This window comes from Gracilinanus agilis, chromosome 1 (genome assembly GCF_016433145.1).
Source record: "Gracilinanus agilis isolate LMUSP501 chromosome 1, AgileGrace, whole genome shotgun sequence".
Taxonomy (NCBI): Eukaryota; Metazoa; Chordata; class Mammalia; order Didelphimorphia; family Didelphidae; genus Gracilinanus; species Gracilinanus agilis.
This window is the reverse complement of record NC_058130.1, coordinates 780,361,236-780,372,016: the sequence shown is the minus strand read 5'-3', so window position 1 is coordinate 780,372,016 and position 10,781 is coordinate 780,361,236. Positions and strand designations below refer to the sequence as shown.

The 10,781-nt window shown below is 50.4% G+C and overlaps 1 protein-coding gene across 1 annotated transcript; it reads left to right on the top strand.

The window, feature by feature from the left end:
* The first annotated feature begins 474 nt into the window (after nt 1-474).
* Nucleotides 475-1,560, top strand: GSC2 (goosecoid homeobox 2). Its single transcript, XM_044656586.1, has 2 exons — nt 475-678; nt 1,450-1,560. The coding sequence occupies exons 1-2, from the start codon at nt 475-477 to the stop codon at nt 1,558-1,560; spliced, it is 315 nt and encodes a 104-aa protein (XP_044512521.1).
* Nucleotides 1,561-10,781: the final 9,221 nt, after the last annotated feature.

Here is a 10,781-nt window from a genome sequence, read left to right as displayed (position 1 = left end):
TCCTCTCCTTCTCTCTCTATTCTCTCCCCACCTCTTTCTCTCTCTCTGTCATATGTCTCTGTCTTTCTCTTATGTCTCTGTCTGTCTGTCAGAGTCTGTCTGTCTGTCTGTCTGTCTCTCTCAGAGAAGTTTGATGGAAAGAGGACTCAGAAGACCCGAGTTCAAATTCCAGCTCTTCCCTTATTACCTTCACGACTGTGAGAAGTTATTTGATCTCTGCTGGTCTCAGTTTCCTCTTCTGTAAACAGAAGAGGGTTAGATGTGATGCCCTCTGGGGTCCCTTCCAGACCTCGATCTCGGATTCTCTGCTCCCACCCACCTTGCTTGCTGGCTCAGATTCCGAGCTGGCTCCCCTTCCCAAACCAGTGGGAGCTGTGACTCAGAAGCTCAGGGTGACTTTCTCTCTGCCTTTGTTTCCCTCTCCCAGACTCCAGGTTTCCTTGGCCACTGAGGCTGCTTCCAGCGACAGGCCGCATGTGCAAGGGTCCCCGGGGACCCCCAGCTGGGACCTTGCCCCCATTCCAGCCCCTACAGAGGAGGACCCGGAGGCACCGAACCATCTTCAGTGAGGAGCAGCTGCAGGCCTTGGAGGCCTTATTCTTGCAGAACCAGTATCCAGATGTGGTGGCCCGTGAACATCTGGCTAATCGCATCCATCTCAAGGAGGAAAGAGTGGAGGTAGGAACCTCATGGAATGGGGAGAAATATGGAGAGGGGTCTAGGGCGAGGGAGCCTCGAAGGGCGCAGGAAGGCTACAGACCCTCCACTGTACCTGGTGGCCTGCTGCCCCCATCATCTGCCCCGCCACTTCAGCCTCCTCCTGGCCCCCCACAATTCCGCTTTCCTGTCCCTCTTCTATTTCTCTCCAATCTATTGTGCACCTCCCTGCCAAGTCCACCCCAATTCCCTTCATCGCCTCACTTCCTTCTCCTATTCCCCTCATTCCTCCTAGACGCTCTTCCCATGAGGCACCCAGATGCTTCCCCCTCTTCTTCCCCAGACCTGGAGGAGTGGGACACCTTAAGGCGACGGCTCTCCTGCTCTCTCGCCTGGGAAAGGAGGGACCCCTTGATCTCGAAGGGCTCCTCGGCCCTGATAGCTTCTTGGAGGCCTCTCCTAGCCCCGACGATCTGTGTTCGGAGGGGTCTTCTGGCCTCCATGTTCTATGTTCTAAGGTCCCTTTCTGGGACGACATGGTGTGTTCCACGTTCTCTCCCAGCATGGAAGGAAGGGCCTCCGAAGTCCCCTGCTCTATCCCGAGACACCTCTCTCCAGAAGCCCTCCCTGGAGTCCTTGCCAAGCAGGTCCCACATTCACCCTGCACCCTCCTCCTTGACCCACTGAAGTAAGGGAAACTGAGGCAGGAGTGGAGAGCAGCCCGTGGGAGGTGCCTGATGTTCCAGGTCTGACCTGGGGCTCCTCCTGCCTTCTCCCTCACCCCTCCCACAGGTCTGGTTCAAAAACCGTCGTGCCAAGTGGCGGCATCAGAAGCGGGCATCAGCCTCAGCCCTCATCCTTCAAGGTGCTAAGAAGTCCCCGAAGGAGGCCTGCAGCTCCTGAGGGACGGCATGAAAGAGGAGCCGTGGGAGGGGGGAATCCGTGGGAAGAAGGGGGGCTCGGGATGGGGGGCTGCCGGTGGGCTGGGGAGGGCGCCTGGCCCCCCCGGGGCCCCGACCTCTTCATCCTCTTTGTCCCTCGCCCTCGGCCTGAGGCAGGGGGAGGTCAGTCACCTTGCAGTTGACGAGGAGAATGACCTGCCCTTACTGTCCCCAGAGCTTGCCCCGCCCAGCTCCCCGTCCTCCTCCCAAGACCCCAAGGCACCCGTCGCTCCTCTCTGGCGACCAAGGAGGCCCACCCCGCCTCTTCCTGGACTTTGGGCTAGGTGTGACGGACCCCGAGAAGGGGCCAGACCAGACAGTAGCCCCATCCCTTTAAGTCAGTCAGAAGTGTAGATAGAAGCTCAGTGTCGGGAAAGACCTGGCATTCAGCTCATGGACGTCCAAGGTGCCAGGACCTTGCTTGTCCCGCTCCCCCTGCCCCGGCCCCGCTCTGCCATCCGAAGCATGCCTGTGGAGAATCCCTTGTGCCACCTGTGACCCAGACTTCCCGTCATCTCCCAGTGACCACCCGTGACCCACCCCCATCTGTGCCCCCTTTTCCTGGGCTGCCTGGAGTGTTACCCCTGGGTCTCTGGGGCCCAGCTTTAAGATCTGGCTGAGCTGGAGAGACTGCCTGGATCCTGGGAGGAAATTCAGCGAGTGGGGACCCTGTTATGTGTCGCTCTGGGCTGGCACGGGCCAGGGTGAGGGATGCCTGCAGTGCCAGGGCCTGGGTAACTTGGCAGCCCAGGGCTCCAGCTCAGAGAGTATATTCAAGTATGGACCTCGGACTATTAGTGCCAGAGTGTGGGGACTGGCAGGGTAACCTGGACGAGTCAAAGGAGGGAGGCATCGCTGGGGACTGGCGTGGCCGGGTGGGCCTCCTGGATGGGGCGAGATTGGAGTTGGGCTGCACTTTATAACTTCCTTTTGGCATCAGCCATCCACCCTCTGGCCCTGCCTTCAGTTTCTTCTCCCACCCATGTCTCCCAGGCTCCCAGAGGCACCCTCCTGGGGTCAGATTGCCCCTTGACTTCAGCGGTTCTGTAATGCCTAGAAGAAAAGGCCCAAATCTTCACTCTGGCATTTAAATCCCACACAGTTGGACACTATCCTGCCTTAATGGCCTCTAGCGCCTTGGCTTGCCCCAATGCCCAGGCCATTCAAGTACGAGTGACTCTCCTGCTCTTTCAGATCGATGTGTGACCTTGGGCAAGTCCTTGTTTTGTGACAGCCTCTCTTTGTCACTTCCTATCTAGGTGACCTTGAACATGGCCTCACTTCTCTAGGCCTCAGTCATACAATTTAACTTTTCTTTAAAATTGTGGCTATATTTTGTTTCTGTATGATTCTCTCTCTCTCTCTTTGTGTCTCTCTTTGTCTCTGTCTCTCTCATTATCTCTCTGTCTCTCCCTCCCCTTCTCTCCCTGTCTTTGTCTCTCTCTGCCTTCCTCCTTCCCTCCCTCCCCTCTCCCTCCATCCCCCTTTGGCTCTCTGTCTCTGTCTCTTTCTCTCTCCTTTCTTCCCTCCTTCTCCTCCCTCCCTCTGTCTCTCTCTCTCAATCTCTCTGTCTCTTTGTCTCTCTGTCTGTCTCTCCTTCTCTCTCCCCCTCTCCCTCTGTTTCTCTCTCTTCTTTCTCTCCCTCTGTCTCTATCTCTATCTCTTTCTCTGCCTCTGTCTCTCTCTCTCCTTCTCTGTCTCTCTCTGTCTCTCTCTCTCTCTGTCTCTTTCTCTGCTCCTATCTCTCTCTCCTTCCCTCTCTTCCTCTCCCTCTGTCTCTGTCTATCTCAGTCTGTCTCTCTCTTTCCGTCTCTCTCTCCCTTTCCCTCTGTCTCTGTCTCTGTCTCTCTCTCTGTCTCTTTCTCTGCTTCTGTCTCTCTCTCCTTCCCTCTCTCCCTCTCCCTCTGTCTCTCTGTCTCTATTTCTGTCTGTCTGTCTCCCCCCCAGAGTCACACAGCTAGAAGGCGTCTGAGCTTGTATTTGAGCCCAAGTCTCCCGGCCTCCAGGGCTGGCACTCCGTCCACTACCCCGCCCGGCTGCCCCAGTACCTTTCTCTTTCCCGATGTTCCCTTCTCTCCTCCGGTCCAGAGAGCCGCCTCTTACAACAAATGAGAAAAAAAGATGAAAAAAAATGGCTTCAGCAAAATCCTCTCCATATTGGCGCTGGCTGGGGCGTCCCTGTAAATGGGGGGGCACAAGGAGCTTCCCCCCTCCTCCGAGGACGAGCTTGGTCATTATACCTTTAGTCTGGCACATAGTAGGCGCTTAATAAATGCTTCATGACTGACTGACGTGTTTCGGCTCTTTTGTTGTTGGTCCCGCTTGCTTGGGCATCGCTGTGGGCAGGCTGTTCTCCGGGCCCCGCTCCCCCCCCCCCGGGGCCACAGAAAGAAAGTCTCCCCGTCTTTCGTCATTCGGTGCCCGCGTCGTCTCTTCCGGCACTAACGGGGGCTTCGTTGCGTGCCCGGCCCCCGGGAGGCCTCTCTCAGTGCTGCTTCTCTCCCTTCTCCTGCCCTCCCCTTCCCTTCCCCTTATTATTCCGGCACACCACAGCTGTCCGGCCATTCCCCAGTCGATGAACGTCTACATTCACCCGAGTTTTGGGCAGGATTTCGGGCCAAGAGTGAGCTAGGCATAGACCGGTAACAGCAAGATTCCTGGCTCTGGGGGCTAAAATAGCGCCTCGGACGCTTCCTATCTGTGTGACTTTGGAAGGTTAATTAGCCTTTGTGGGCCTCAGTTTCCTCACGTGTAAAACGAGACCGCTGGACTCGATGACCTCCGAGCTGCCCTTCGGCTCTAAATCGATGATCCCAGACCAGGAGATGACCAGTTCCTTGGAGGATGTGCCCTTTGGGAGTGCTGGTCCTTCAGGCCCCAGGCCACGGCGCTGAGCCGCCTCAGTTTCCTTCTCTGGAAAGTGGGGTGCCGAGGCTTTTCCTGCTTCTCTCTGAGGCCTCGTTGGGAGGCTCCTGGAGGGCCAGGATCCCTGGAGCCGAGCTGCCTTTCTCAGACTGGCTCCGTCCGTGCTCTCAGCCCCAGAAGCCTAGACCAGGACATGGGCCAGAGAGAAGGGAAAGGACTGCGCCACGGTCAAAGGTTTCAGAGACGGAAGTAAAGCAATGGGCTGGCCGGCCGGAGAGCCTTCCCCCACTCTAGCCTGGCTTCTCGGGTTCATAGGGAGATAAGAGCAGCACACAGGCAAGGCTTAAACAGCCTAGAAGGTGATTTAGTGTATAGGAAAGGCCAAACCGAAGGGTAAAGGATCGCCTCCCACTGGGAGGAAACAGGGAAGGCTCCCCAGAGGGGGTGGCGGGAGAGCTGGTCCTGGGAGGAAGGGGCCAAAATTGAGTAAGACTATTGCCCTCCCCTGCCTGGGGTCCTGCCTGCCTGGGACTGGACAAGGCCTCTCTCCAGGGCTTTCCTCCTAGCCAGACCCCTCTGCTCCTGATGCCGTCACCTTCGGAAGCCATGTGGAATAGGACCGAATGGAATTAAAGTGTAATGGATGACGACTCTCCCGTGTAACATCAAGGAGTGATAGCTGCGGGGTCAGAGGGCCCAGGTTCAAATTCTTCCTTTTAACCCACACCTTCTGTCTTAGAGTTACTACGAAGTTCCAAGGACAGAAGAGTGGCAACTGGGGTTAAGTGACTTGCCCAGGGACACACAGCAAGGAAGTGTGTGAGGCCACATTTGAATCCAGGATTTGCTGTCTCCAGGCCTGGCTCTCTTATCCACTGAGCTACCCAGCTGCCCCTGTCATGAGCTTTCTAGGTGACTCCCATCCCAGACCCCAGACCTGTCTATGCCTCTGTGAAATGAGGGAACTTTGAATTTCCAGTACCTGGAAATGGGACTTCAGGGGCCGAACGGGTTGCTGAATCAAGGCCAAAACATTCCTTGAGTGGCTGGAAAAAACGAGAAACAAGGAGGGTGCCGGCCCATTGACGGGGGAAGACTCGGTGGGTCGCGAGTGCAATGGTCCACGTAGATGGTGCACGCAGTGTAATGGTACCCAGTGGTGCTCTAAGGGGTCATCGGCCAATGGGATGCAGGGCAACACGGGAGACACATCCGAATGAATGCAGAAGAAAGGAAGGAGAAGCAGGAGAACCAGAGACAAGCGCACACCTCCCCAGACAAAACCAACAGAAAAAAGGCAGCCCATCTCAGCTAAATCCCAGAGAAGAGAGGATGGGCCGCTTCCCTGCTTTCTGGGGGAGTGGAATGTTTCCTTCACTCCCGTCACAGATGGGATCGCTCCCTTAGAGAGGGCTGCTCACTCCCTTATTGTTTGCCACAAGGAGAGTTCAGATGTGTCTGTCAGGCTTGTCAGGAACAGATTGGGTTGTAAAAAGCAGAAAGCATCATTGCGATGGACTTTTTTTTTCATTTTGTTCTAATTCTTTTTTTTTTTAATTTTTTAATTTTTTAGAAAAATTTTCCATGGTTACATGATTCACGTTCTTACTTTCCCCTTCACCCTCCCCCCCATAGCCGACGTGCATTTCTACTGGTTTTAACATGTGTCATCGATCAAGACTTATTTCCATATTATTGATAATTGTACTAGGGTGGTTGTTTGGAGTCTACATCCCCAATCATGTCTGCATCAACCCCATTGTTCAAGCAGTTGTTTTTCTTCTGTGTTTCCACTCCTGCAGATCTTCCTCTGAATGTGGGTAGCATCTTTACCATAAATCCCTCAGAATTGTCCTGGGTAATCATTGCATTGCTGCCAGTACAGAAGTCCATTACATATGATTTTACCACAGTGTATCAGTCTCTGTGTACAATGTTCTTCTGGCTCTGCTCCTTTCGCTCTGCATCAGTGCCTGGAGGTCTTTCCAGTTCACATGGAATTCCTCCAGTTTATTATTCCTTTGAGCACAGTAATATTCCATTTTTTTAAACCCTTACCTTCTGTCTTGGAGCCAATATTAGCTCTAAGGCAGAAGAGTGGTGAGGGCTAGACAATGGAGGTCAAGTGACTTGCCCAGGGTCACACAGCTAGGAAGTGGCTAAGGCCAAATTTCAACCTAGGACCTTCCATCTCTAGGCCTGACTCTCAATCCACTGAGCCACCCAGCTGCCCCCTCGATGGACTTTAATGGTAGAAATCACCTGTGTATATTGGACTCATCCTCCAAGATTCCCTCCAGCTCTATCATCCTCTCTCTTGGTTGAGTCCTGGCAGCCAGGTTGTCGCAATAAAGCTGAAGCACAAAAGATCTGAGCTTAGGCCAATGATCCCTCAGTAGCCAAAGATGCAGTTAGGTTAGCTTTTTCATACACTTTAGTGGTTCCATACAATCCAGAAATGTCCCTCAAACTAAGATTGTGATTGGTTTCTCAGTGACGCTCTCTGACCACCTGACCACAAATCTTAACCCATGTAGGGATTATTTTCTCAGGCTGCTCCTATATCAGCTGCTGGACAGCGTTTTCCCTCAGGGGGAGAGTCAGTAGGCAGACAATGAGAGAATTCTTAACAGACAACAGGTCAAGCCCACCTTGACGATATATAACTCAGTATCTTCCTGATGTAATATAAGTTCTGCTCATCTGACTGCAGACAATATCTATGATTGATTGGGAATTAATCATAGGCAAGAGTTGGTAATTAGCCTTTGAAACCCCTCCCAGCCAGGGAATTAATCCCAACTGTTGGGCTTGACAGAGAGAATCTTCTTGAAGATGATGGACTAGGCCAGTAAGCAGATTTCAAATATCAAGTAACTAATTTAATCAATTGATACAGAAATCTTTTTTTAATTGATTAATTAATTTTTATTTTATTTTTTATTTTTATTTTTAATATTTTCCCCTAGTTACATATTTCATGTTCCTTCCCTCTCTCCCAAACCCCCCAATTCCCCCATAACCGACACACAATTCCCCTGGGTTTTACATGTATCATTGATTAAGACCTAATTCCATATTATTGATAGTTGGACTAGAGTTATCGTTTAGTGTCTACATCCCCAATAATGTCCCCATCAGCCCATGTGTTCAAGCAGTTGTTTTTCCTCTGCGTTTCCGCTCCCACAGTTCTTCCTCTGAATGTGGCTAGTTTTCCTTCTCATAAGTCCCTCAGCCTTGCCGATACAGAAATATCTTGATGGATTAGGGAGTGAGGAAAAATGGGTGAGGACAGATGTTTGAAGGTTAAACTAAAACTAAAAAATGAATTGATAGTCAAGCAGTTCCCCTTGGGAAAAAGCCTCGGATAGAATTCTGCCACTCTGGTTGGTTTTGCAGCCTCGGCCTAGATCTGGATGTCAAAGCTGGCTAGACTTGGCTGATAATAAATAACTGATGTTTCTTCTGAGATGAATCTGTTGATGATATTGTTGATGATTTTTGTTGATGTGGATGATAAAGTTTACTGCAGATTGCAGGCTATGACAGTAGACCTAAGTAGCTGGACCCTAATGTAGATCAACTAACACAAGTCTTTGGTGAAGCTTCTAGGTTCAAATGGAGAGCTTTTCCCCTTCCACCCTTTCTAACTAACTCACAACTGAGTCAGTTTGCTGGGGGGGTGACCTCCTATTTATAGGGGTGCTCCAATGGTCTTTCCACCGTTCCATGCCTGCTCTGGGATTCTAAAATCTGAACCCCCATCTTGCTACAGTTTGCACAAGATGGCTACTTGCAAAACTATTTACACCCAGAATAATGACTGGAAAATCCAAATTTGGCCAACATCTTCTTCTAAGAACCAACCCCTCGGTGCCCCCCAGACCAGGGACTTCCCAGAGCTTCTGGTGTTATGGAGGAGGGCATAGAATTAGTCTTCTCTCTGGAAGGTCTCTTCTCAGGAAGGTCACCTATTTACCACTTCCTGTACCAGTGGAATCTAGCACTAGGATAACATCGTGTGACCAGGTTGAATCATCCTCCATCCATCTTTCTTATCTCCCTCAACTGGCACCTTGCATTAGATCTGCGCAATAATACTCTAAGTCTTAATGTTGAAGGCAGGGGAGAAATGGGATGCCAGGAGGAGTCACCAGGGGGTGGATATATGGCAAATGGGAAAGGAAAGCACTCCGTCTTCTGATGTTCAACAGTCTACCTTTAATCTCCCCACACACTACCCAACTACTCCTCCATCTACATTCTGCCTACTTCTACCTCCAACAATAGCTAAAGCAGTACAGATATACTTTTGCCCCTAGCATACTCTATAACAGTCACCCAAAATAGATACCAGGAACTGTTTTTCTCTTAGAATTCAAGGAAGGGGCAGCTGGGTAGCTCAGTGGATTGAGAGCGAGGCCTAGAGACAGGAGGTCCTAGGTTCAAATCCGGCCTCAGACGCTTCCCAGCTGTGTGACCCTGGGCAAGTCACTTGACCCCCATTGCCTAGTCTTTACCACTCTTCCACCTATAAGTCAATACACAGAAATTAAGGGTTTAAAATTAAAAAAAAGAGAGAGAATACAAAAGAATTCAAGGAACCCAGGGCTTTCCACAAGCAAGGGACAGATAATACACCTGGAGTACTGGCCGTGGCGATCTCATAATGTCTCAAGGCTTGTCTCTATTCTGGGTCCTCACTCCCTGTCTGACCTTGTTCAAGAATGCTTAGCAGGGAGGGGAACAAGGCAAGGAGGACTTAACCCTTTAAGGTCCTCTACACCTTAAAGTGTCGAGATCCATTTATCATCTCTTGATAATCTGATAAGGACGGCTTAGTTGATAAAGAAAGAGGCCGGAGATCTTGACTGTTAACTCATAGGTGCTTCTCCGAAGTACCATTGAGTCACAAGTTTATTATATATGAAAATTCAAACTCCCTTTCACCCACAAGCACAGAGAAAGATTTACGGCTGCACATAAATGCCATTACAACTTAGACAATACAAAGAGGCTTCAAAAGCTTCAAGATGAAGATAAGAACCAGGCTGGTCTTTCAGCTACATGATTATCAGCGAGCCAAGTCTGAGAATACTTTTCTCAGGGGCGAAAAGTCCCAGCTAAACTAAGGTTTCAGCCTTGGCTTGCCAAGCAGCTGCATTTCTGACCAAAGGGGAAGAATGTTAACCTCTTGACTACTGGTTTGCTAAGAGCTTAAAGCTTTCCAATAAGGCCACAATGCTTTTCAACAAGAAAAGGTATGGATCACAAAAGGGGTCAAAAGAGGAGTCTCAGATTTTTATCTATTTGAGACTCTGTTTCTCTTATTGGCCTCCCACATTAAAGCTTGTTTACAATGATAAATCTGGATTATGACGGCTACTATCACGATGAACAAAACTCTTAAGTATAAATTAATAATCAATAATTAGTCATCAATCTCACAGGTGAGCCCTGGTCTGGGCCTCTGGGGGAACCAATCAGGCTTGAGTCCTGACCTAGGGATAAGAGAAGTACAGTTCCCAAACAGCCCAGAAGGAACATATTTTGAGGCCTTAGCTCCACAAGAGAGATTCCTGGCATTGGGAGATGATCTCGGGGACTTTCGCTTATTGCTATCGTAACCGGTGGCCCAGTACTGAACAGACCAAGGCAATGATCACACTCTTTATTTTGACCTGTGCCAATACCCAGGATTTTCCTTGGAAATGTCACAAATGGGGTCTCCACAATAAACGAAAAGGCCCTCTGCTCCCATGGAAACATTCAGGCTAAAAATAATCATTGAACATAGGGCAAAAGATGCAAAGAACTTCTACCTGAGCCCATAAAAATCAAAGCAACTTTCTTCCTGTCTCTGGTATGTACCACCTCCCGAAGGACTTCTACAATGCCCCAGAAGTCTTAGGGCACAATGAAACTTCAATAGCTAAAAGCTCTTGGGATCAATAGAAAATTGACCACCTCCTATAGACTTGAACAGTCTGAATAACTCATAATACCTGAGAAGGGTAGGGCTTTGCATTTGTTCCTTCTTGCGGTGCTTCTGTCTCTGGCTGCTGTCCCCCAGCTCCATTTGCCACTCCTTGGTTGGGTCAAGAGCTCTTGATTCCTCAGCTTGTTTCCCTTTACCATCCTGGTTCTTTGGGGCCACCCCCATGAGCAGATTTGTTCAGGCAACTGAATCTGGTTTTGTTATCTTGGGTTCTGTCGTGTCTCTGCTCCCCCTTTTAAAGGTCAAGTCATCTAGTGCCTCTCAAATGTGTGAACTGACTGTGGATCCATCATTTGGTCATCGCTGATATTGTGTTACAG

Coding starts and splice junctions, on each gene's coding strand:
- GSC2 (XM_044656586.1), top strand. CDS start 475: ATGTGCAAGGGTCCCCGGGGACCCCCAGCTGGGACCTTGCCCCCATTC. Junction 679..1,449: donor TCAAGGAGGAAAGAGTGGAG/GTAGGAACCTCA, acceptor CCCCTCCCACAG/GTCTGGTTCAAAAACCGTCG.